Raw genomic sequence first — 23,596 nt, forward strand, 5'->3', positions numbered from 1 at the left:
TTTCATACAATTTAATACACTTGCTGCTGTATGTTTACCAATGTTTTCAGAATTTAATAACATATTCATGATCTGAAGTTGTTAATTGGCAAATAAAAGGCTTTTCTTTCATTACTTATTGACCACGTTCTTCTCTTGCACTGTTTCTAATAAAGGCAGAGCTTAGCACTATAACCTTTAGTCAAGGGGCAAAACTGCATGGATAATTTTGTGTCTTTTCTGTTTCATTGTTGCTGCATACATTTTGCTTAGTAATTTAATTGCAGTTTTTGTCATATTCTGCAACAAGTACTAGAAGTCATGAACCATAAACAATATGGATATGCTTAAAAAGACTCCTAGGAATGGAAAGGCACAGAGTATCCCCAACCCTGACTGCCTAAATTCGGGTTCTTTAAGCCTTCCATGATGCCCATCTGTATGCACAGCTTTATTTTTTACACAACATCTTGGCATGGAAGGGCACTTTGTGGAAAGGCAGAGGAAGGTTTATGGAGCTGGGAGGAAAGCTGACATACATGGGAAACTTCCCAGTTACCCTAATTTAAATGTTCTGCTAAGTGCTATAGAAATAGAGATCCCAAATCACCCAGAAGTTCACAAACTAAGTGTAAGAAGATGCATAGAACACTAGCATACAAATAAACAGATGGTAGAAAACAAGAAAACAGGGCGATGCAGTGTTCAGCAAGTGATGCCAAACAAGAATGAAAAGCACAGTAACCTGGCTCTATAAATCAGCAGATATGGAATTTAGCTCATCTCTCTGCCCTTCTCTTCCAGCCTTTCATGGAGCCAAATGAGTTCCCTGGGCTCTGATACTGCTGTGCTATCACTGCAGTGTGCTGCACTGAGCTGTGTGCTAAGAACCCCACAGCTTCATACTGTTGACAGAGCTATAAGGGTCTGCTCAAGCTAGAGAGCTCCATATTTGACATTCTGCAATATCTGAATTCTGATATGCAGTGCCTTTTTCTGCTTGCAATTTGGGTGGGGCGGCGGGGGGGGGGGGGGGGGGGCAGTAAGAAAACAATAAATAAGATTAACCAGAAATGTCTGTACAGTAAACACATTTCTGCTTACATGAATCAGATTCTGTAAATGAAATTAGATTGAAAATTAAGAAAGACTACTTTATTCCTGTGATATTTGCTTTGTTTCCAACTAGTTTAGCAAAACTTGGAGCATAAAAAATTGTTTTCTCTTTAGCATTGGTAATGAGAAACATGAAATACACAGTGAATGGAAGAACTTTTATTGCACTCGTGGACAAGAAAGAAAACATCAGTGGGATAAAAACCTCACGTCTGGCAAAATGAGCCAGGTCAAATCACTGCACAGTGAGAAGTATGAAGTATGCCTATTAGTTTAATTATTAACTATTAGTTTCCTATTTGCCATTTTTTTGTTTTGTTTGTTTCTTTTGTTTTCGTTTTTGCTTTTTTCTTAGAGAAAGAGAATGATCAATGGCAAAGATGGATTAGGTCCCTTCCTCTAATTCCAGGGAAAAAGTGGATTCTTCAGTCATAGGTAAGCTTAAACAGATGGAAAACAGAACGAAAAATAAATGATCTTTCCATTCAATCAGCAAAAGATGTTTGAAAGAAGAAGCATGCCCTTTTGATGATCTCTTCCACCATACTTGGCAAGGAACATTTGTTTTCATTATTTTATAAAATTACTTTAGATACAAATTTTCCCCCTTTCAAGTCCATTAATAACTATTTAGAAAACTAATGTGAACTGAAAAGCCCGGATCTGCGTCTTGCATGCCATGAAGAAAACCGATTGAATCAGAGCTGTCATGTCTTTTTCAACTTAAGTAACAGTACCAGAACCAGGGCAACAGTGAAATACTGCAAAATCACCAGTAGTTCAGTGCAATATAGTCAGTTACGTATAAATTAATTGAGAATCCTTGCTTGGATTCTTTACTTGAATTACTCATTTATCAATTGCACTGTGTTAACTCCAGGAACATGAGTCACGATGCAGAACTTGATTATACTAGCATCTGACAAACACAGAAGAAGATGCTATTTCCAAGGTGCTGATGGCAGCATAATGCAACTTTGCCTGGAAACATGAAAGCCTACAATCTGATACAGCTATGTGGATGTTCAGCAGTCCTGAGCTGGTGGGGGTGTAATCCTCATGCAGTACAACCTCGCTCCTCTCCTTGTGTCCAAATAGAGGCAAATTATATTGCCTCATTATTCAGCTGTGCTGTACGGGCAAGGGCAGCTGACGTTATAAATGCATAATCCAACCACCTGCTCAGGTGACAGAGAGCACGACTGGGGTTCTGCATAGCCCGAGGAGGAATGTAAAGGACGCTTTAATGCATCTGGAGCAGGTGTAGATCCAAAATCACAGTCTCACCCTGAAGCAGCAATTTAATGTACGACATGCTCTGCATACAAATGAGGATTTGATCTGTCCTGTTTATGTGTCCAGGTAGGTTTCTAAATTAAGAATCTCATGGCAGTACCTGTAAGCACTTCCCCAGAATCACAGGAAAAGGGGATCTGGGTTTCTGAGTTGGGTCTGATTTCTGCAAACAAATCTACAAAGTATTTCCTATGCTGGTCAAGCTCTGTTTCAGAAGTTAGTCCTACAGGAAGGCTGTATCACAAAGCCAGTGTTAGCAGGGGTGCTTTCTAGCTTTGAACATTAGTAACTTTATTCAATTTCCAGCTTAAATTTATACACAGCCAGTGAGAACTCATTGGTTATTCCATCAACAATTTCCTTTGATTTACCTAATTATCTTCCCTCTCTGGTGTTTACTCTTAAATGTATTGTAGATAGCAATCATCTATCCTTTCAGTCTTTCCTTTTCTAGACTTAATGGGACAAGTTTTAAGATTCCTCTCAAAAGCCAGTCCATCGCCTACACTGCATTAGCAGCCATTTCCTGAACTTATCTTAATTCAAATTCATTTTATTAGAGGAAACCAGACACAAATGCAATATTCCAATGCACTTAAAGAAGCTTTGGTACATAGCATTTCTATATCTTCGTATCTACAGTATTTCCTTTGATATTTTTAGAACTGTACATCTTTTTTTTTTTTTTTTTTCTTTTCTGTTTTTCTCTTCATCTCTTTTATCCTTTACTTTCCTTCCCCCTTCCCCCTTCCCCTTCCCCTCCCCCTTCCCTTCCCTTCCCTTCCCTTCCCTTCCCTTCCCTTCCCTTCCCTTCCCTTCCCTTCCCTTCCCTTCCCTTCCCTTCCCTTCCCTTCCCTTCCCTTCCCTTCCCTTCCCTTCCCTTCCCTTCCCTTCCCTTCCCTTCCCTTCCCTTCCCTTCCCTTCCCTTCCCTTCCCTTCCCTTCCCTTCCCTCCCCTCCCCTCCCCTCCCCTTCCTTTCCCTTTTTATTTTTCATTTTTTGCATCATTAGTCATTACTTTACTTATTATTGTTTTCTTCTTCCCCATCATATGAAATTGTTATATTCTGCTTTAAATAGGTGTCTACTGAATTGATGGAAGTGTAAACTTCACTTATTTTATTTTACAACCTAAAATGAAATTAGCACTCCTCCCTCAGCTTGAAATTATTTTTGGCTTTTGAAGTTTTTCTTGCTCATAACTTTTGTATCCAAACAATTTGCTGTCCTGCATTTCATCCATGTTCAGAATGATGGTCTTTAAAGTAATACAGAGTCAAAGTACTAGTTTATAGATAATCACAGCCCAAAACCAATTACTATTCTATCTCACTAGAGAGCACTCCAAAACTTCATCCCTAGTATCTTTCTATTTAAAAAATAAACTTTTAATTTATTTCAGCTTTTGCCAATTTTCACCTCTAAATCAAAGACCTTTAAGATGTACCTTTTTCTACAGACCAATCCTTTTTTCTACTTTCAGTATTCCTTCAGCAGGATCTTTTCCTCCATTTAGATCCTTCCAGCCTTTTTTTTTTTAACCAATAAATTGCAAATGTTAAATTCAAAGTCTGTCCTCTTAGCTACCAGTTTTTGCCTTTGTAGCTGACCAGCTACTTTTTGGTTCACTCTTTATGAACTGAGAAACTCAATTAAAATGTTTTCCTTTTAATTTAAGCAAATGATTTGATAGTCTTAGTTTTTTTTGTTTGTTTGTTTGTTTGTTTTGTTTTTTGTTTTTGCTACAATAAGGTCTTCCATGAGATCTTTATTACTGAGATGTAAATGCTAACATTTATTTCTGTTTTGGTAATTTCTGGTTAGCAGACGCACTGGCAGTGCAATCCAGGGGTACCTGGTTGTTATTCCAATGTAGATGTCCCTGTTCATTACATGGACTAGATGAGTTTTAAAGGTCCTTTCCAACTCAAATGATTCTATGTTCTACGATTCTATTAGCACTGCATATTCCCCAGGTGAAGTTATGTCTCTTGCAGTTGTACAGCCCTCGGCACTCTTTCTCTCAGTAACCAGAAACACTAAAATGGAAACAACCATAGCCAAACTCAGCAAGTACAGGGGGAAATCAATAAGCAGAGCTATGGTGACAACGATGAGAAAATAATTACTTTGCTAACAGTAGTCTATATTTTGAAAAATCAATAGCACACAAGAAACAGGCTACGGTAAGCGCATAAAAGCTAAATAACCTGATGGGCCATTTTTCCCCCTGCAAAATTATTCAATTGAATATTTATAGTATGTTTAGACAGAAACTTGAAAAACATGCAAATAAAAATACAGGTTTTTGGAAGACAGAATCAACACAGAACAAAGCCTTTGTCTGCTATGGTTTCTGTGGGCTCTCCATCCTGTACAATTCAGACCAAAAATTATTTACATTTTTTTTACTTCTTTACATTTATCTAACTACATCTATCAGCTCTATCAACAGACAAAGAAAGACAATTAGCCTGTATCACCCTTTTCATTAGGGCCAGATCCAAAATCCATTAGTGACTGTAAAGAGCTTCCTATTGACTTCATGAGGCTTTGGATCAGTTTACAAGTGCGTGCCTAAAGCAAGATGAACATGCCATCTGTTGTTTTCTCTGATGGTCTGATTTGAATTCTCTACCTATTCCTTTAGAATTTCTTTTTTTTTCTTCTTCTTATTTTTTTCTTTTCCATTTTCTTTTTCACTAGATATAATAGCATTCCTCTCCTTCATTACCTCTGTAACTTAAAAAATTATGGGATGTTGCCCTTCTCTACCTTCTCTTCATAATGTTTTCAGGTGACAGCTTGCTTTATTTTTGTTTGTTAAAGGATTTCATGCAATATGAGATCAAGCAAATAGCATCACTTTTCCTCTCCTATGCATATCAGAAGGCACTGGTTAGCATAAAATCATTCACAACAGTACTGGTAGAATTTGATTGGTTTTCAGATTTAGTAGAAGTCCTACTAAATGCTGTTCTGAAAAAAACACTTCTGCTTCAATAGGCTTTTTTTTTTTTTTTTTTCCCCAAGGAAACCTTACTTCTAAGTGCTTTTCTATTTAAGTGATATATTACAAAGATAAAAGGAATGTTAGGGTAAATGGGGGAAAAAAAAACAACAAACCACAACAGAATAGGCAAGGAATTTTACAGACTCTTGTCCATGCTTTGTGAGAATAGAAAATAATAATTAAAAAGAATGGTTCCTCTACACACTTAGGTTTGCATACTACTTTAAATTATGCACTAAGTTAACATTTACATTCTCCATATCTCTGGAACAATGAACTGTTTTCTCAAGCAATTTACTTCTGCAACAAGAAATAATTTAGGGATCACTTACTTTATATCTCAGTCTCGCCCGTGTCTAATGCCTTCAAACTTGTTTCCCAGCAGCAGAACAAGGAATTCAGACTCTACCTCACAGCACAGAGATGTTCAATCAAACACATCAGGAAAACTTATAAATCAGCTCTGGTTTTCTGCAGCAACCTCTTCAAATTGTTGTTGATATCAGTCTTGCCACCAATGAATTAAATGACAAATGTCTGGTGACTGGGTTTCCCAAAGCATAAATGCTAGAGATGCCAAATTTTGCGTGATGGGGATATGCTGCCCTATCTTACAGCTGAAGAGAAGTCACATACACATTCCTTGCTGCAATTTTGTTTTGAAGCATACACTATTTTCTGTGATGCAAACACTGTGACCTTCAAATCCCTTAAAAGCTTTGCAATGCACTTTTAAAAGGCCTTGCTGTTATAAGAGGGGGCTGGATCATTTGTTCTGATCAATGCAATTGTTTCCAACAACTCGGATAATTTCCTCAAAGCGCTCTAGATTCTGCCAAAACCTCTGAAAATGAATCTGAACACAGTTTCCCATATGTGTTTGGGTTACAAATATCAAAAACAAAGACTTAAAGCCATATGTAAAAATTTCTGGCAAGAGTTGTTCAGCCACAACTGCATTGTAGCAATGATGCAAATTTAAAAAAGAAAACAAAATGATTTTCCTTACTCTACAGTCCAGGAGTAAGTAAATCAAGTATCATTAGCAGCATGTGGCACGGCAGTGTTAGCAAATCTTTGGAGTACTAAAGCTCAGCACTTCAACAAGACATGTGGTTTTCTATGTACCCACTGAATGACCATGAAGAATAGAATGGCATGGCACAGCATGGAATGGAATGGCATGGCACAGCATGGAATGGAATGGAATGGAATGGAATGGAATGGAATGGAATGGAATGGAATGGAATGGAATAGAGTTGGAAGAGACCTTCAGAGGTCATGTAGTCCAACTACCAGATCAGTTCAGAACTAGCCAAACGCTAAAGGACATTACTGAGGGCATTGTCCAAATGCCTCTTGAACACTGACACGAATGGAATATCAGCCAGCTCACTAGGGAACCTCTTCTCGTGTTTGACCCCTATTAGGGTCAAGAAATTGTAATAAGATGGTAAAGAATTTCTCTCAATATCACTCTGAGCCTCACCTTGTGCTGCTTTGTGCTGTTCCAGCATCATGATGCAGAGTCTAGCATCCTGATCTGCACTTCACTTCCTCAGGGAGTTGTGGGGAGCAATGAGGTTGCCTCAGACTCCTCTTTTCTCCTGCTGAGGACCAGACAGTCCCAGGTCTGTTCTTGCTTATAAAATGTAGTCTGTAAACTTTAGGTTGGATTTTTTTTTTTTAATTAAAAAATGCACTAGTAGTATCTTAAAACAGTGCCCAGCCTCCCTGAGAATGATTCACATCCTCAGGCTACAGAAACAACTTCTCTCTATTCCACTGCCTTCCTGGCCCTGATAACTATGAATTCTTGACTCGTCTGTAGCTTTTCTTTCCTCTTACTGCTTTGAAAGGAAGGCTCAAGAATTTCTGTGTTGTAAGAAACGAAAACTACCTGGGGAAAAAACTGTTGTCTTAGTAAATGGAAATTTTATTCCTAGCTACCCAGGTTAAAATCTTAACCACTTTGCCTCTATCTGAATGGTGGGATATGAACAGAAAGACAGCTACTGTATGTTTTTAGTTTCCTCCTTACTAAATGAGAAGGTTCAGATTGCCTCAGGGAAATCAAGCTTAAGTGATTCAAACCCAGAGATAGCAACCTTATGAATCTCCTATGGCAACAGGTGGAAGACAAGTGGTAATCTATGAGAAGCAGCACTTCCAGGAAAGAACAAAAGTGAAATTAGGGCATCAGTGATATTCCGAAACACGTATGGACCCTCTGGTACAAATAATTGCAGCTTACTGTTTTCAGAGTTGGAAGCATCACAAAATCATAAAATTGTTTGAGTTGGAAGGTCCCCTTAAATGCCATCTAGCCCAACTCCCCTGCAATGAACAGGGACACCTACAGGTCCATCAGGGGCTCAGAGCCCCATCCAGCCTGACCTTGGGCATCTCCAGGGATAGGGCATCCACCACCTCTCTGTGAAACCTGTGCCAGTGCCTCACCATCCTTACTGTAAAAAACTCCTTCCTTATATCTAACCTACATCTCCCCTGTTTTAATTTGAAACTCTTTCCCCTTGCCTTATCACAAGAGACCCTGCTAAAGAGTCTGTCTCCTTTCTTACAGCCCTTCTTCATCTATGTGGCTATTTTATGATTTTATGAATTTGAGTCACCATCATCACCTTTAAAAAAGGTGGCAGCTCCCTTACTCATGAATGTGGAGAAGGTGGACACGTTATTGTATAATCTGGACAAAACACCCCTTTGCTGGGGCACATGTTAAATGCTCTGCCCACCTAAAATAACTTTCTCTAAAGTAGAACTTCCAGACTTTTGCATCCAGCTATGATCCTTACCACTGTGCTGCATTCAAAGAAGTAACAGCTGTTTATGGCTCTGACAGTTACTTAGAAGCAAGCAAATGCAGCTTAAACAGATGCTTCAGAGTTCTTTTTTCCAAATTGAGAAAACAGCACACACCAGTCCTGAGAATCATTTGCCAGGTGCTTTCAAGGATGCATAACTTTGCTTTCTATGTATTCTTAAAATGATATATATTTACCAATTCCTACACTGTAACTTTTAAAAAGAAATGGCGTGTGTGTATGGAGGGGCGTCATTTGTTTGTTTGCAGCTGATGGAAAGAGGGAAAAAAAGCAATTATCACCATATTTTAAAGGCCTCTGTAATCTAGGACATCAATAAGAGGCTGGAAAAAAAAACAAAAACAAAAACAAAACAACACACTCAAAACAAGTATAAAAACACCACCACCACCACAAAACCATATCTCTGCTCCCCAGGACAAGGAATAATATAGAAATGTGTTGCTTTTGCTTTTTGATGGCTTTTTCCAAGGTATTTCTGTTTACACATTGTCCTTACAATTGAAATTTTGACAGAAATATTACCAACGTTTACAATTGTGGTTGCAATTGCAAATTAAGAATTAAAAATATTGATTTGTCCTACATTTTTTGAAGAACACCTTTCTCCTAAGCTGCAGTCTAATATTAGTCTAAAATTCACCTGCAAATAACCCAATCAATTTGGGGCTTTTTTTCATAGAACCATAGAATCACAGAATCACAAGGTTGGAAAGGACCTACAAGATCATCTAGTCTAGCCATCCTCCAGTTACCATTGCCACGACAAGCACTAAACAATATCTTGTAGCTCCTCATCCAGACGTCTCTTGAACACTGCCAGGGATGGCAACTCCACCACCTCCCTGGGCAGCCATTCCAGTGCCTGACCACTTTCTGAGAGAAAACGTTCTTCCTTATGTCTAACCTAAATCTCCTCTGGTACAACTTGTGGCCATTTCCTCGGGTCCTGTTTGTTGCCTCGGAGAAGAGGCCAAACCCCTCCTCATCACAACCTCCCTTCAGGAAGTTGTAGAGTGCAATGAGGTCTCCTCTGAGCCTCTTTTTTTGCACCATCTCCAAGCTTCTATCAGCTTCTCATGTCTTTTCCGTTGTACACCTACCTGGCCACTATGGCTTTTTATGCTTCTTTGGACATAGTACACGTTGAATGTATTGCTTTGCAAAGAACCTCAGGCTAACACTGAATCTACAGGGTACACTGGAATATATTGACTCTATTTAGCATCGTACTAGAATCCTGTCAGTGTACTGTTGCATAAGTTTCTGTTGAGAAATAGTTAATGTGCTTGTACTCCCTTTAGAGCAGTTGGCCTCCAGGATTCAGCTTGGTTGCTGTGCTGTGCTTCATTACTCACTTTGACTTGTGCATTTTTCATACATACATTCTGTTTTCCAGTGAACCATAAAAAAGGGTTTGCACAAATCACTCTTCCTAAGGAGCTCCTGTATCTATAAATCACATTTGCTAGTTATCCATGGTATCGAGAGAGTAGATTTACCTAAGAAACTACAGTACAAGCAAAATGCTTGTTAAGTGTAGCAGAATAATAGAGCAGGAATGAAAACCTGACAATTTCCAAAGCATACATTTGTGTCCCATAACAGCTGTTACTGCTTTTATTTCCACTTCAGGTAGGCTGCTTTTGTCTAGCATTTATTCTTATTTTAAAATGATGTTTATTTGAAGTGTGTATTTTTTCTTGGCAACTGTCTTCAATAAGCATGTATTTTTCACAAATACATTACTTTTTTCTCTTGTCAAGGTTTTTTATATCCTTCCTCCTCCACCGTATTATAGGCAAAAAAGAACAAGCTTAAGACTATTTATCCTGTAGGTTTCAAAACATCACTTTGGCCATATTGAATTCATTCTCCATTTATGGAAGAGTGATTTCCAATGAAGACACTCTGATTTACCATCTGGTAAACACGAAGACTTTGTGGGTTGAACTCTGCTGACCCCGATCACCATTAAAATGATAACATTTAACAACAGTTATAATGTAGTGACCTGAAGTACCCTTATCCTCAGAACAAGGTGACAAAAATATTTCATTTACAAATACAGTTTTGAAAAATGTCACCTTTTTAATTACGTCCAAGGAGGTAATCAATGCCTCAAAGTTAATCTAAAAGAAAGAACACAACCGGATCTTTTACCTTGAGCTCCTACCTAATATAGGCTGTAGGACCTACTTAAATTGTCTCTGGAGAGAAGCACCACAATTTCTCTTCTTTATGCAGTGACCCCATAAAGGGGACAAAAGCCATTGTGGGTCTTGCCTTTTCCCCCCTTATTATAAAACCTGAACACGTGCCTATCTCCTCATATTCTCAGAGAACTTGTTTATCAAACCAAAACCATATGACTTTTTAATGTCTTCTGCATTTCATAAATTAAAGGAAGTCTGGCAGTTGAAGTATGCTATGTTGTTTCTGAGTATTCAGTCTGTCTTGCTCATCTCTCCATAATATGCTACATACATACTCAGCTATGTATCACATATATAAACTAATGTGGTTGAACATGACCTTACCACCAAGATCCTGCTGTCTCTCTTATGCTTCCAAAAATATCTACTTTTGCCCTTTATCATATTGGTTTGCATTTGACAATGTGAAACTTTTTTTTTTTTTTTTTTTTTTTTTTCAGTTAATCTCCTTTATTTTCCTTCCACCCTTTTGCCTTTCCTAAAATTTTCATCCAGTCATACTCATTTTTCATTGCTAATTAATATTAATATTTTTATCCCCAGTGTCAACTTGTCTGAATTCAACATAAAAACATCAGTGTTTGTTCTCTCCTTCCAGGTAAAATGAAGAACACTATCCCACAGGATATTTCCCATGTAAGTGCATTTTGTCAGCAAGCCATAGATTACCTTATCCCCCTAGGAAGATAAATTTAGGAGGCCTCCTTTGTCTATCACTACGAGGATATTTTCCATACTCTCAATCATCCTCAAGGTCAATCTTAATCTCACTTCAGATACCAGTATTGTTTTCAAGTAATAAAAGTTGATTAGGATATTCCAAACATTTTAAACACTGGGTCCCAGACTCTGTTCTACTCCACATCCCAGAAGTTATTCCACAGTCCTCAAGTATAGAATCACAGAATCACAGAGTCACAGAATGGCTTGGGTTGAAAAGGAACTCAAGGAGCACCTAGTTCCAATCCCCTGCTTTGGGTACGATTGCCAATCTCTAAACTGGACAGTAGATGAGGATGCCCAGGACCCCATCCAGTGTGGCCTTGAGTGCCTCAAGGGATGGGGCATCCACAGCTTCTCTGGGCAGCAGTGCCAGTTCTTCACCACCCTCTCAATGAAAAATGTCCCCCAAACATCTAATCTAAATTTCCCTTCTACAACAGTGGTCTGAAAATTTGTGTTCAACTTCTGACAGACCAAGGAGGCCCAGGACATTCTGCAGATTCATTGCAGTGAATCCAACCAGTGACGGTTGATTTCATACACAGGCTGTGCTCCCTTTCTTGATGTATGACTTTAGAATTGGCCTTTTTAAGAACACTCGGGTTTCACCTAACGCAGCCTGACACTCTTTTCTCTCTGACCTACACAGACAGCAGGATGACTCACATCGTCCCATTTGCCCTTTTTAAGGACTGCCACAGCATTAGCTCTCTTTCAATTCTCTGAAATTTCTTCAGCACTCAAAGGCATTCTGAAAACTCAGCATGACAGATGCAGACACTGATCAACCAGCTCCTCTAAAAATCAGATTAAAAAATCAAGGCCCTCGCTCCATCTCATAATTAAAGATAGTTTTCAGCTTTATTCGTATAGAATTGCATTAGACTCTAAGTCCTCGCTACATTTCGATTTATCTGATTTCTTTCCACCCATTTAAACTAGCAATGAAGTTTCAGGAAGATCGTGGTTTTCCTCAGCCCTTTTTGACAGATATTTATCTGCTGCTGGGAGAGATGAGTAATGACATTGCTGGGGGTGAAAAATCAGGGAAGACATTGATTTTTAATGGCTTTTGTTACTTCAAAATTTATAGCTTTAAGCTGTTACAATTCCTTTCCACTGTAGGTCTATACATGCACACACATCCTTATGACTCAACTCATTTCTCCCTCAGCCACATTATAATGAATACACCTAGGAATGTCATATGCCATATCTAAACTTTCTCTCATAAATGCACTTCTCACACTGCTTAAATTACAACAGATCTCTAGATTTCCTATGAGAGACCTTAATATGACATCTCCAAGCATGGTTTTTAAAATGTTAGTTCCATAGATAAAACATTTCTATTTATTTAAAAATCAAAATACATTTTCAGTGTTCAGTGTTTTGATATTCTTTTCTTGTATGTTTACTCACAAAACACATACAAATACCTCACAGAGCAATGCAGCTCTATTTCTGCCTTGCAAATACAATAAAGATATCTATTTGTCAAGTATTTAAATTTACTTCAGAACTGCATTTGCCAATATTTTGTATAAGCTATCTTACATAACATTTCTCATTTCTGAATGAGCACTGAATATTGATGTAGATAGTGCATACATTTCAGCATTTTAAAACATTCAACTGACATTTTGAAGGGGTAGAATTCCAATCTTATTTCACACTTCTCTTTAACTTCTGTAAATTTTTCACTGAGATCGTTAATATCAATGTAATTTGGTACTTCTCACTGTACACTCTTCAAAGCATATGTCAGTAAACAGGTTATTAGACTGCATCATAGTAGATGTTTGTTTTTTTGATGGTTTTGAAGCTGGTCTGCTTTTCTGTGTTTCTCTTCCTCACCACGAGATGCAATAAAAACATTTGATACATTATCTTCATTATCACAGTTAAGATAAATGTTTGCATTTTGAAGCACTGTTTCCCATTGGTAAAAATGAGAGTGTCGAGTTCCATTTTAGCACATTTTTTTCCTCTCATATAGTTCAATTCCCATGAATGGCAAGCTACAAACTAAACTTTCACAGTCTGTGTACGCTAATGGAGCCACACTTCTGCTTGCAGATGAAGTGTGAGAAGTGTACACTGTGCTCTGAGTGCAAACAGTTAAACTCTGCAAAATTAAAAACCACTCCTAAGAATAAATTATTCATCAATTTCAGTCAGAATTCATCTATCACATTAAGCTGCAAAAGGTGACTTTCAAGCCATGCTTGAAACTCACCAGGCTAGGTCAAATTCTTAGGGTAGAGTGGCATCTTGCAATCTAAAACATGCATGAGCAGCATACAATTTCTTTTCAACTACTTTAGCATACTTGAAGTTACCTTCGTCATTTGACTTTTAGTTGCAACCTTAAATAGGGACAGAATTTAAGAGGAAATGTTTATAGCATATCTTTCTAAGAGCTTCCAAATGCTATACAGTGGGTTGTTGCTCCTGCAAAATTATTTTGCAAAAAGTATACCAGATCAAATTATGATCATCTTGTTGACAAAGAGCTTTACTTCTCTACACAAGAGTTAAAGAAAAGAGCTGGATGACTGTTATAAGATGAAGTGAAATGATCTCCTTGCTGCTTCAAATATAACTGTGTAAGAATAGAAAATTATGGGAATGCTGCATACAAATAGGAAATTAGACTTACTTATTGTGATATGGTATTACTATGGTATGATGCATAGCAATCACAGGAATTCAGTCTGGGTGAATCAATGAATTATTTCCTCCCTTTTTTCCACTCTTTTTTTTCTCTCTCTGTCTTTGCAATGCCATACCCTAACAAAGTGTAATAGTGATTCCTCAAGGTTGACCAGCCCTAATTTATGTATTACAATTGATTCTAAATTAATAACAAAAAAGAAAGGCAATTTTCTGCAATGAAAAATGTTTCTTTTTCTAAAGAGACAAATCCAGCACATCAAAGACAGCTTTTAAAAAGTCCTGCCTTGAAAATGATCATCTTTGCTGCAAGATGATTACTATCATCTCCAGAATGATTCATTTTCTAACAGTAAATTGAAGTTCCTCTTTCTCATTTATTTAAATCTACATATTACTTGCTGATGCCAACTGCAAAAGTAAGTGATAACCGAGTTGAAACACTGTTTTGAAGGCCTTCAGTTTGTCAAATTTATTCCTGCAATACTTTTCCAATGTTTCCTAAAAGGTTCCTACCTACATTTTCAGCAGTCACCATCTCAGACACGTCACTCCCTCATAGTGTATACATGCTCTCAAGTCAGTGTTCCAGCAGGTTTTATTCAGAAATGGTCAGTTTATTTTGAACTACATTGCATACACTCCCATTTTCAGCTCTGCTCATTAGTGACTGCAGCTGACTGATTTAGAATCACAGGATACCCTGAGTTGGGAGGGACTCACAAGGATCACTGAGATTAAATATCTTGGCTCCACACAGGACCACCCAAAACCAAATCCAATGTCTGGGAGCATTGCCCTGATGTTTTTTGAACTTAGGCAGCTTGGGGCCGTGCCCACTGCCCTGGGCAGATTGCTCCAAGCACACTGCCCTTTGGGGCAGAGTCTTTCCCTCACCTCCAGCTGCTCCTCACTTGATGCTGCTCCATGTTGAAGTATCACAGAACTGAACACTTTGGGTATGCTTGGGTGACACACATAGACTGTTTTCTAACAGAATTTTAAAGCCAATTAAGAAAAGCAGAACTGTGCAGAGTGAAATACTTGTTTGTTTGCACTTTCTGAAAATTGGGGTGTTGTCAAAGCTTTCAGAACACCCCTAAATCTGAGTTAAACTCTAAAACCAAGAAGGGATTTATTACTGAAAAATTATTTCTAGACAAAATCATTGCCTACTGAAATCTGCAATGCTAAGCAGGGGAGAAAGGTCTACTTTCCTGCATCAGCCAAGGGGACTGGGCCTGATAGCACCAACCGGACTGATTGCCCAGTTTCTCCTGCTTCGTTAGACCAGCTTTATCTAATGCACACTTAACTATTCCTTTCAGAATTGGAAGTATTCTGCAAGATTAACTCTGTAAAATTGAACTAATTCTGTCAACTAGCTCCTGTAAAAACAATTAAAAAATTATCCTCTGTGCTGTCTGTACCTGCAGAAGGAGTTTCACTCTGCTTATAGTAACCTTCTACCTTGAGCTGGGACAAAATGCTTCTGGGATGACTTCTGCTCTCCTTAGACTGCCAGAGCAGACTGGGGTAGATGCACATCATCCAAACACTAAACAGGAGTAAAATAAAGCCAACCTTGGTCTTGATTTGCTAAAGATAATGCAGTAAATAAGCTGAAAGACCACATCCTTGGGAGCTACAAGAAAGTAAATGGAGTTTTCATGTAAAGCTGTAAATAATGATTAAAAATACCCAGCTGGATTATGTGTGGCATTCTGGTGAAAGCAAGCAAGTTAGGAAGTGAGAGAAAGGTAATAAAAGAATAATAGTACCTGAAAAATAAAATGTCAATATAATAATAATTTAACAGAAACAGCAGCAGACCGCTGCCTCAAGGCAGCTCTGACTTGCATGAAATCACTTTTCACATAATAGATAACTCAAGGTCTCTGTGATCTTGATAAAGTTAAAGGGATAAATTTCAAGTAGAGATAAGCATAAATAATTTTTTTCCCTGTACTCACACAGGTGGCTTCCGAACTTCTGAATAAATGCTGCTTACCTTACCAACTTTTCCTCCTTCTTAATATGGAATATACATTATTACCAATACCTGGAATTTTTTGTTTTACATGGCTTTTTAAATACTTCTCTCTTTTTGACAATACTTTCTGCTGCTGTGTTAGTGGCTCTCTTCTATGCATACTTTCTACTGACATGCACTCTCTGAACAAATTCCCCATAATCTTTAAATGAGGGAGTTTAATTTTTTTTAGCTTATGATTCCATATATCGAGGAAAGAAATTTCCTATACTCCCATAGGAAGAAAGGCTCAATAGGTTGAGTGACACATTACATAAGAAAAAAATCTTCAAACAATCTCAAATTTTATTTTTCTGTTTGAGCACAAAGCTCCAAATGGTACTGAAAATGCCAAAATACCACAATAATGCTTTCATAACAAAATATTCAGTAATTTGAAACATTTTGCACAGCTGGAAAACTATGATAAATGTTCCTACCTTAATTCAAACTATAAATATCCCTCCCTGGTTTAAACTGGACTTGCAAACCTATTGAACCACATAGTGAGCCTCTCACCTAAAAAAATCCCCACAGACCACTATACCAATTACTAAAACCAGTGAATACATGGATCTTAAAGAATAAATATATGAATTCATAAAAGCCTAATTCATAGTAATGCAATTTTATTTATTTATTTATTTATTTTTGCCTTGGAATGCACAGACCATCAAATGTAATTCCAAACTCCATACTCTTTCTATCTGAAATATAAAGCTATTACACATGCATGGGAGGGGATATTCTTCACTGAGATAATGCCCTCAGAGGAGTTTAAATGGCATGGCGCTTCAACACAGTGATAAATCCAAAGGAATATGCTAATCTCATTTAACATAGCTAGCATCCATGCAATATTTTTCAGACATTTAGATTTAAAAGCAAGATTCTAAGGAAGAAAGATGAAAATATGAAGTAATTTTTAGGCACCTGAAGGGAGGTAAATGCATAGCATCATTTCAGCCTTTTTTCCTAATCACAGCATGGCCATAAACTGTAGCAGTTGAAATACTTTCCCAACTCTCTTACAGCCTTCTCCCCTCCTTCGTCTTCCCTTCTAGGTCTCATAAGTTTTTTTTTCTGTTGAATATTGGGGATGAGAAGTGCTCCCACTCTCCAGCTGGGAGAGGGTGCACTCTTAACACAGATGTAGCAGTGAAGAAATATAGGGCAAATCTTCCCTGTAAACAGAGGATGAATGGAAAGGCACTTTTTTTTTTCTTTTTTCTTTTTCTTTTTTTTTTTAAATAACTTCCTTTGGACAACTCAAATTCTTCTGGCAGTGCGTATCTGAAGCAATTCAGATCATCCATATCTGAAGAGGATAGGTTATTTCTCCTAGCCCTGTCAATGCCTCTGGGAAAACTGGGACAGTTCACCTATTCCATTTCATCACACTCCCAACCTGTAGCAATGTAATCATATGTTAACAGCACTAACTGTACACAAATGTTGTTCAGCTAAGAGGAATATAAAACTAAAGGCTGCTATTTCACTTCTCTACCCAATAGTCATCACTAAGACAAGAAAGGGGAAAATAGTTTCAAAATAAATGAATGAATAATTAGATTGGATATAAGGAAAAAGGTTTTTTTGAGTAAGAGTGTTGGGTCTCTTCCAACCCAAATGATTCTTTGATTTGATTCTAAGATTCTAACAAGGTGGGGTTATTTAGTTTCCAGGTACTGACTGTGCAGAATGACTGCTAACACCAGCAGGCAGCAATTGCTGTTCCTCAAAATTCACAGCCTTCTCTGTCCCTTCTTTTCTGCTTTCCTATGCAGACCCCTTGTGCCTCAGGTCCCTATATATATGACATCCACTGCTACAGCCCAGGAATAATTTTGGCATAATTACTCCCTGGTAGAATAAGAACAAAGAACAAAGTTTTCCAGTGATTAGTTTTATTTTAAGTGCCAAATTAGGGCTGCTTTGAGCTGTCAGAAAGTAACACACTGTCACTGAGTAATGTTACAAAAGAATTAGGCTGTTCCAAGGAATTTTAATTTAGGTCATTGAACTAAAGCAACCAAATTCTGCAGCTGCCTTGGAAAATGTTGACCTGGTACTTCTGTGTCACACCGGTGGTACTGTACACCAAGTTCCTTTAGCTCCTTTCATCAGCTTGCTCCTGTACAACCTGAGGTCAAATGAAATCTAATAAGGTGCAAGAGACAAAAAGAGAACACAGACCTTGCTTAAACCATTGCATCCTACAGCCAGGGAGCTTGTGCTTTCCAATGCCGACAGGTGTCTGAGGGTGAACAACAGCCACTGGCACAACAATTAATCATGTAACTGTAGAATCATTAAAGTTGGTAAAGACCTCTACAATCAATTTGTTCAACTGTCAGCCCATCCCCACCATGCCCACTAACCATGTCCCTCAGAGCCACATCTCCACAGTTCCTGAATTCCTGCAGGAATGCTGACTCCACCACCTCTATGGGCAACCTGTTCATAATCTTTTGTTTCTCAGACCTAAGATGTAATTGGAATTAGAAAACATAAGAGAATTTCCCACACAGCGTGTGCACTAAACATTTATTTTCAAGCATCTTTCTGAATTTTTTTTTTTTTTTTTTCATTTTCTGGAACATTTTGTTTTAGAGAGGAGGAAACTATTTCTGTGTTTGACGATACAGCTTCATAGGTGCATGCTCTTCTTGTAGAAGCAAAAATTCCTGAGAGAGAGCTTGATTGCATTAAATACTCTTAGATCACTGCTCTACTATAACTCTGATATAAACTGGACAATAAGAAAAAAATTGCTTTTGAATTACAATTTATTTTATTCTCAGTGCTGCAAAAAATAACTAACATTTATTCTGAGCAAGGAAAGAAGAAAGTGTTAGCAAAGAAAAAAATGTAATTAGGGCACTCAGTCAGAAAGCTCTTAACATGTTAAGAAAACATCTACGGTTCTGCAGAAATAAGGATTAAGAGAGCAACACTTTTTGAAAGAGCTCTGCAGGCACCTGAGGGACACACATTTTGAAAGATTTACTTTCTCCTGTTGGAAGTTGTCAGACCATTCCACTGAGGCTGCTGAGGGTTGAATATTGATTCATGCTCTCTAAGATCTCAAATCAAATGCTTATTTGATATACACTTTAAACTTCACAAACATCTTTTCCTAGGGACCATTTCTTGACACTTCCTTCCACTCTGTTGCTTTTGAACTAAATAAAGGAGGCCTTTCCTGGCACTACATTGTCTTATAATCTCCTTCTTGAGAGGTCAAAGCATGATGCTGCAGGTACAATCAATATCTAAAAACTTAAAATGAAGGAGAAAGTAGATACACTACTGAGTAATAGTGAAAACTTGATTTCCCAAACATACAAATAGTGATATCAGACAAAACAAGACAAAGAGATATAAAAATAAGACATGGAGTCAAATTAAATCCTTGCATCATTTAAGACAATCCAGTTCTCACTTCCCTTTAGCATTAAGTAAAAGGTACCTCTTTATGCTTTGCCAGTTATATTTTTACAAAGGAAATGACTGATGAAAACAGCACAGTTAATAGCACAGTATGAATTTTGTGTTAGGGTAAGAAGGGGCCAATCAAATAAAAAACTAGGTCTGAAACAGATTTTCAAAACAGTCTACCCCACAACAGCTTATATATTCTTATTTGTATGTAGATACAGAATAAAAATAAAGGCTGAAACATCAAATAATTATGTGAAAATAGCTTTAGTAATCACAAATGCTTACTTTTTCCTTTAGCATCTAAAGATAGATGATCAAAAAGTATTGAGATCTGAACTCAGACATTGACCTTGACATGAAAACCACGTAAGTCTACAAGCAACTCACTGTCTTTCTTACTCTTACTAGAGTAGAATGGATTGGAATGGTTCAGGTGGAAGGGATCTACAACTATATCTAGTCCAACTGCCTGACTTGTTCAAAGCTAACCAAAAGTTAAAATGCATTATTAAGGGCATTATCCAAATGCGTCTTGAATGCTGATAGGCTTGGGGCATCAACTACCTCACTAGAAAGCCTCCAGTGTCTGACAACCCTAAATGTTTCCTAATGTTCAACCTGAACCTTGGCTTGTACAGCTCTGTGCCATTCCCTTGTGCTTTGTCATCAGAGAAGAGGCCAGCATCTCCCCCTGTTTTCCCTCCTCAGGAAGTTGTAGGGAGCACTGAGGTGATCTCTTATGATCTCTTAGCTTCCTCATCTCCAGACTCAAGTGTCCCAGGTGTTCTCAACCTCTCCTCTCACCCTCCCACTCCTGCTCTTTTACCAGTTTTATTGACCCCCAATGGATTCTCTTAAGTACTGGGTGCTTTTATGTTGTGGAGCCAAGAACTGCATTCAGTATTCAAGGTGAGGCCACATCACTTCCAAATACAGTGGGAGAATCACTTCTTCACTCTTCTTTGAGCTAGCTATCAATATTGGCTGATATTCTATTAACTTCTAAGAAAACCCTCTTTTCAGCCTGTGCCTCAGAGCACAAAGCTCTATCCAGAAGTCAATCAATTAAAACTGTCCTCTTGCTCAGAGAAGTTAGCTGGCTTGTCACAGATTCCATTCAGTTATCCCTTACCCTGACACTGATTTATTTGCAAGTGCAAATCAGTCTCTTGATTGACCTGGATACATTTTTCAAGCCCTAAAATAATGAAAACTAACATCACCACATGAATACAAGTCATTTTATGTAGAATTTCCTTTTTACAGTGTCTTTAATATTCAGTACAAAGTAATGTCTTATTGCAAGGTATCTTTTCTAAGTGTGCACTTGGGCATTGTAACCCACTACAAACTACCAAGTCTTCATCTACACCTGGATCTGCATTTAATGCCCGCAAGTTGGCAGAGAAACTCACACATTCTCTGAAGTAATTGAAGGAAATAAAATCTTCTCTTTTTTTTTTTCTTAAAGAAAATTTGTTAGAATTCTTTTAACTGTGTATTTGTTTTACCTAAGTAGACCTCTATGAGAGCTCTAAATGAACTCATATTTTAAAATGACCCTCATGGATCAGTAAGAATACCTGACGACTGGTTGATACAGCGGAAGAGTAAAAGGATAAAAGCACGCCAGTGATGGGCTGGCAGAGGTACAGTTACAGTTACAGCTTCTGCAACTCCTGGGACAGCACTGACCACAACTGCAGGTTCAATCTGCCCCAGCTTCATCCTCTTTTTGAGCTCTCAATAAAGCCTTTTAAGCTCAAAACCCCAAGTCTTTTAAACTATAAACTAGGACACAACATTTTAAATAGAAACAACTGAACAACAAGATATCAAAGAGAGCAAAAATAAAACAAGCTTTCTACAAAGACCCACTGCTTTCATGAAGTAATCCCTTGGTAACCCAGCTGGATCTCAGGCAGCTTGATGATGCCCGGCAAGGTTGCAATGACTTCTTCCCTGGCCCCTAAGCAATTTTTGAGTATTTCTCAGACCCCTCTGCTCCTCCCCAGCTCCATATGGGACACATTCTGCCAACATGTACGCAATTGTTCTATGTTACCCCAAGAGATGGAGCCATCCTGGAGAGAGAATCACATCTAAGCCACTAACTCTTTTCAGGAATACATCCCGCAGATTCCTATGATATGTGGATATCACTGCCCTGCCTTGCAAAAGTCACAACACATCATAAATCAATTTATCTTTAACATTGCAAAATCCTTTCAATTATGTTGACTATTTCAAAATGTGGACAAAAGTGAAGAAAGTGTCTGATGACTTTTGGGATGCAGAGTTCTTTAACTCAGATAACAGGACTAAAATGGAAGGTTTATTACCAACTTTTTTATACAGGCAAACTACATTTTTATTTCTCAACAGCAGCAACTTTAATACATTTTGCAGCTTTGCTATTAAAAACAGAGAGATGATTTTCCATCTAATTTATAAAAGAATTTTTCTGGAAGAAAATGGGTAATCAACATGGAGAATGCCTTTCTTTTGAAAGCGCTGTTCGTCTAACGTAAATGACAGCTACTTAAAGGCAATCACTTGTGTTTTATACCTCATACAAAAAGCAGCAGACACAGTACCCTGCCTTTGAGACAAAACACTGATATATGTGACAGAACATTTCAAGCAGGAATAATCAGAAAGCACAGATTCAGCTGCGTCCAGAAAACAACTGAAATGTCCTCCATTAAAATCTGCAGTTTTGTTTTCTATTGCTTATCAGTATTTAACTGATAAATGAGATCATACGATGAATAACAAATTACCTGCATAAGAAAGGTACGGCAGGGGCAAATCACATTGGTTTGTCAGTATTTCCAGTGATAACTAACATATTTATTAAAAATAAAGCAGTTTTCAAAGTATCACCCAGGAGGCATGTGTTCTGCTCAGTGACCTTTGGAAACTCTAGCCCAATGAATAACTAGTGATGCATGAATGACTTCAGAGACAGTAGATAAAAAGTGCCCATAACCTTATACGTTATCTGTTATGAGGATGGCTGTAGCAAAGAGATATATTGCTCTTTTGTAATTTGCCTGAGTGAGCAAATCAATGAGAATATAATCCTCAATCCCTATAAATCGAATAGTTATGAAATTCATTATCTTGGACAATTAAAAATATAACATGCAGAAAAAGTGCAATGAATTGCATAATCCAAGCATCTAATTTAATGGTAGTTTGCTACCTTAGAGGCATTTGCTCATATGGCAGCAGTCACATCTTGATAACTGACCTTGTATTCAAACATTTTACACAGAAGGAATCCTGTGTTTGCTTCAAGATTATAAATCTTCCTATTACCGGCATGTTGGTAGAATACCGAACGCATTCGGCAATGACAGTTTTGCATCCATTAGCAATCCCTGTAAGTACTATGATACATGACAAAGCTTAGACTGTCTTGCTCACACAATATGCTGCTCATCTGGTCCTGGTTTTGTGACAAAGAAAGTTCATAGTGTAAAGGAAACAGTCATGTAACAAAAGACAAGGAGAAAACACCAAATCTAGGAAGATATGATGCAATGCAACATTTAAATGTATTCATTTTGTGCTACATTTAAAAAACGCTATGAACAAAGCCTTTGCTGTATGCTCTGTTTATACTTCACACAATTCAGGCTTGCATAAAGATGGAACTTTAAAAACACTTTTGCAATTTTTATCTTAGAAAGTAAGACGTAGTGTCTTCTATTAGCATGAAAGGAAATTGAGGAGATTAAAAGAGAGAGGCTTCTACAATTTCAGGTCACAAACTAAAAGGGAGTTTCCATACCACATAGTCTCTTCCCAATGATCTAAAACCTAACTGAGAATCCAGAAAAGCATTCGGGATACTGCTCTGCAAGTAGCTACACCTGAAATATCTTAAAAACATGAGAGGCTTATCCTGTTGTATCATTCACATTTTCATACTTTGGACTTGAACATCTTTATTCAAAATGTACATGATTGTATTCTTAAACACTTGATTTAATTAACAACTGTTATTTTTATTATAGATTACTTTTTTCTTGTAAGAGAAGAATAAGTTACGCTTACCCTTTCCAATGTAATCTCTTCAAACTCATATTCAATTTCTGTTCCGTTGACCTAAAGAAAATAAAATCAGAAAATTGCTTAAATACACAAAGAAGTTAGTTAATTTGTAAGGGACACTGTACAGATATTCCAGCACAATCAGTATACTGAAGCATACTTTTCAACACAGAGGTTAAAGTATCTAAATTATA

At 37.6% G+C, this 23,596-nt stretch overlaps 1 protein-coding gene across 27 annotated transcripts in view; it reads right to left on the reverse strand.

Annotated features, from left to right (window-relative positions):
* DLG2 (discs large MAGUK scaffold protein 2) overlaps positions 1 to 23,596 on the reverse strand; it is a 994,028-nt gene that overhangs the window by 358,679 nt on the left and 611,753 nt on the right. For all 27 annotated transcript variants that reach the window (XM_048939920.1, XM_048939896.1, XM_048940083.1 and 24 more), the window contains one exon: positions 23,406 to 23,456. In XM_048939920.1, coding sequence (XP_048795877.1) covers positions 23,406 to 23,456 — 51 coding nt within the window. The remainder of the gene's footprint in view (positions 1 to 23,405; positions 23,457 to 23,596) is intronic.

This window comes from Lagopus muta, chromosome 1 (genome assembly GCF_023343835.1).
Source record: "Lagopus muta isolate bLagMut1 chromosome 1, bLagMut1 primary, whole genome shotgun sequence".
Lineage (NCBI taxonomy): Eukaryota > Metazoa > Chordata > Aves > Galliformes > Phasianidae > Lagopus > Lagopus muta.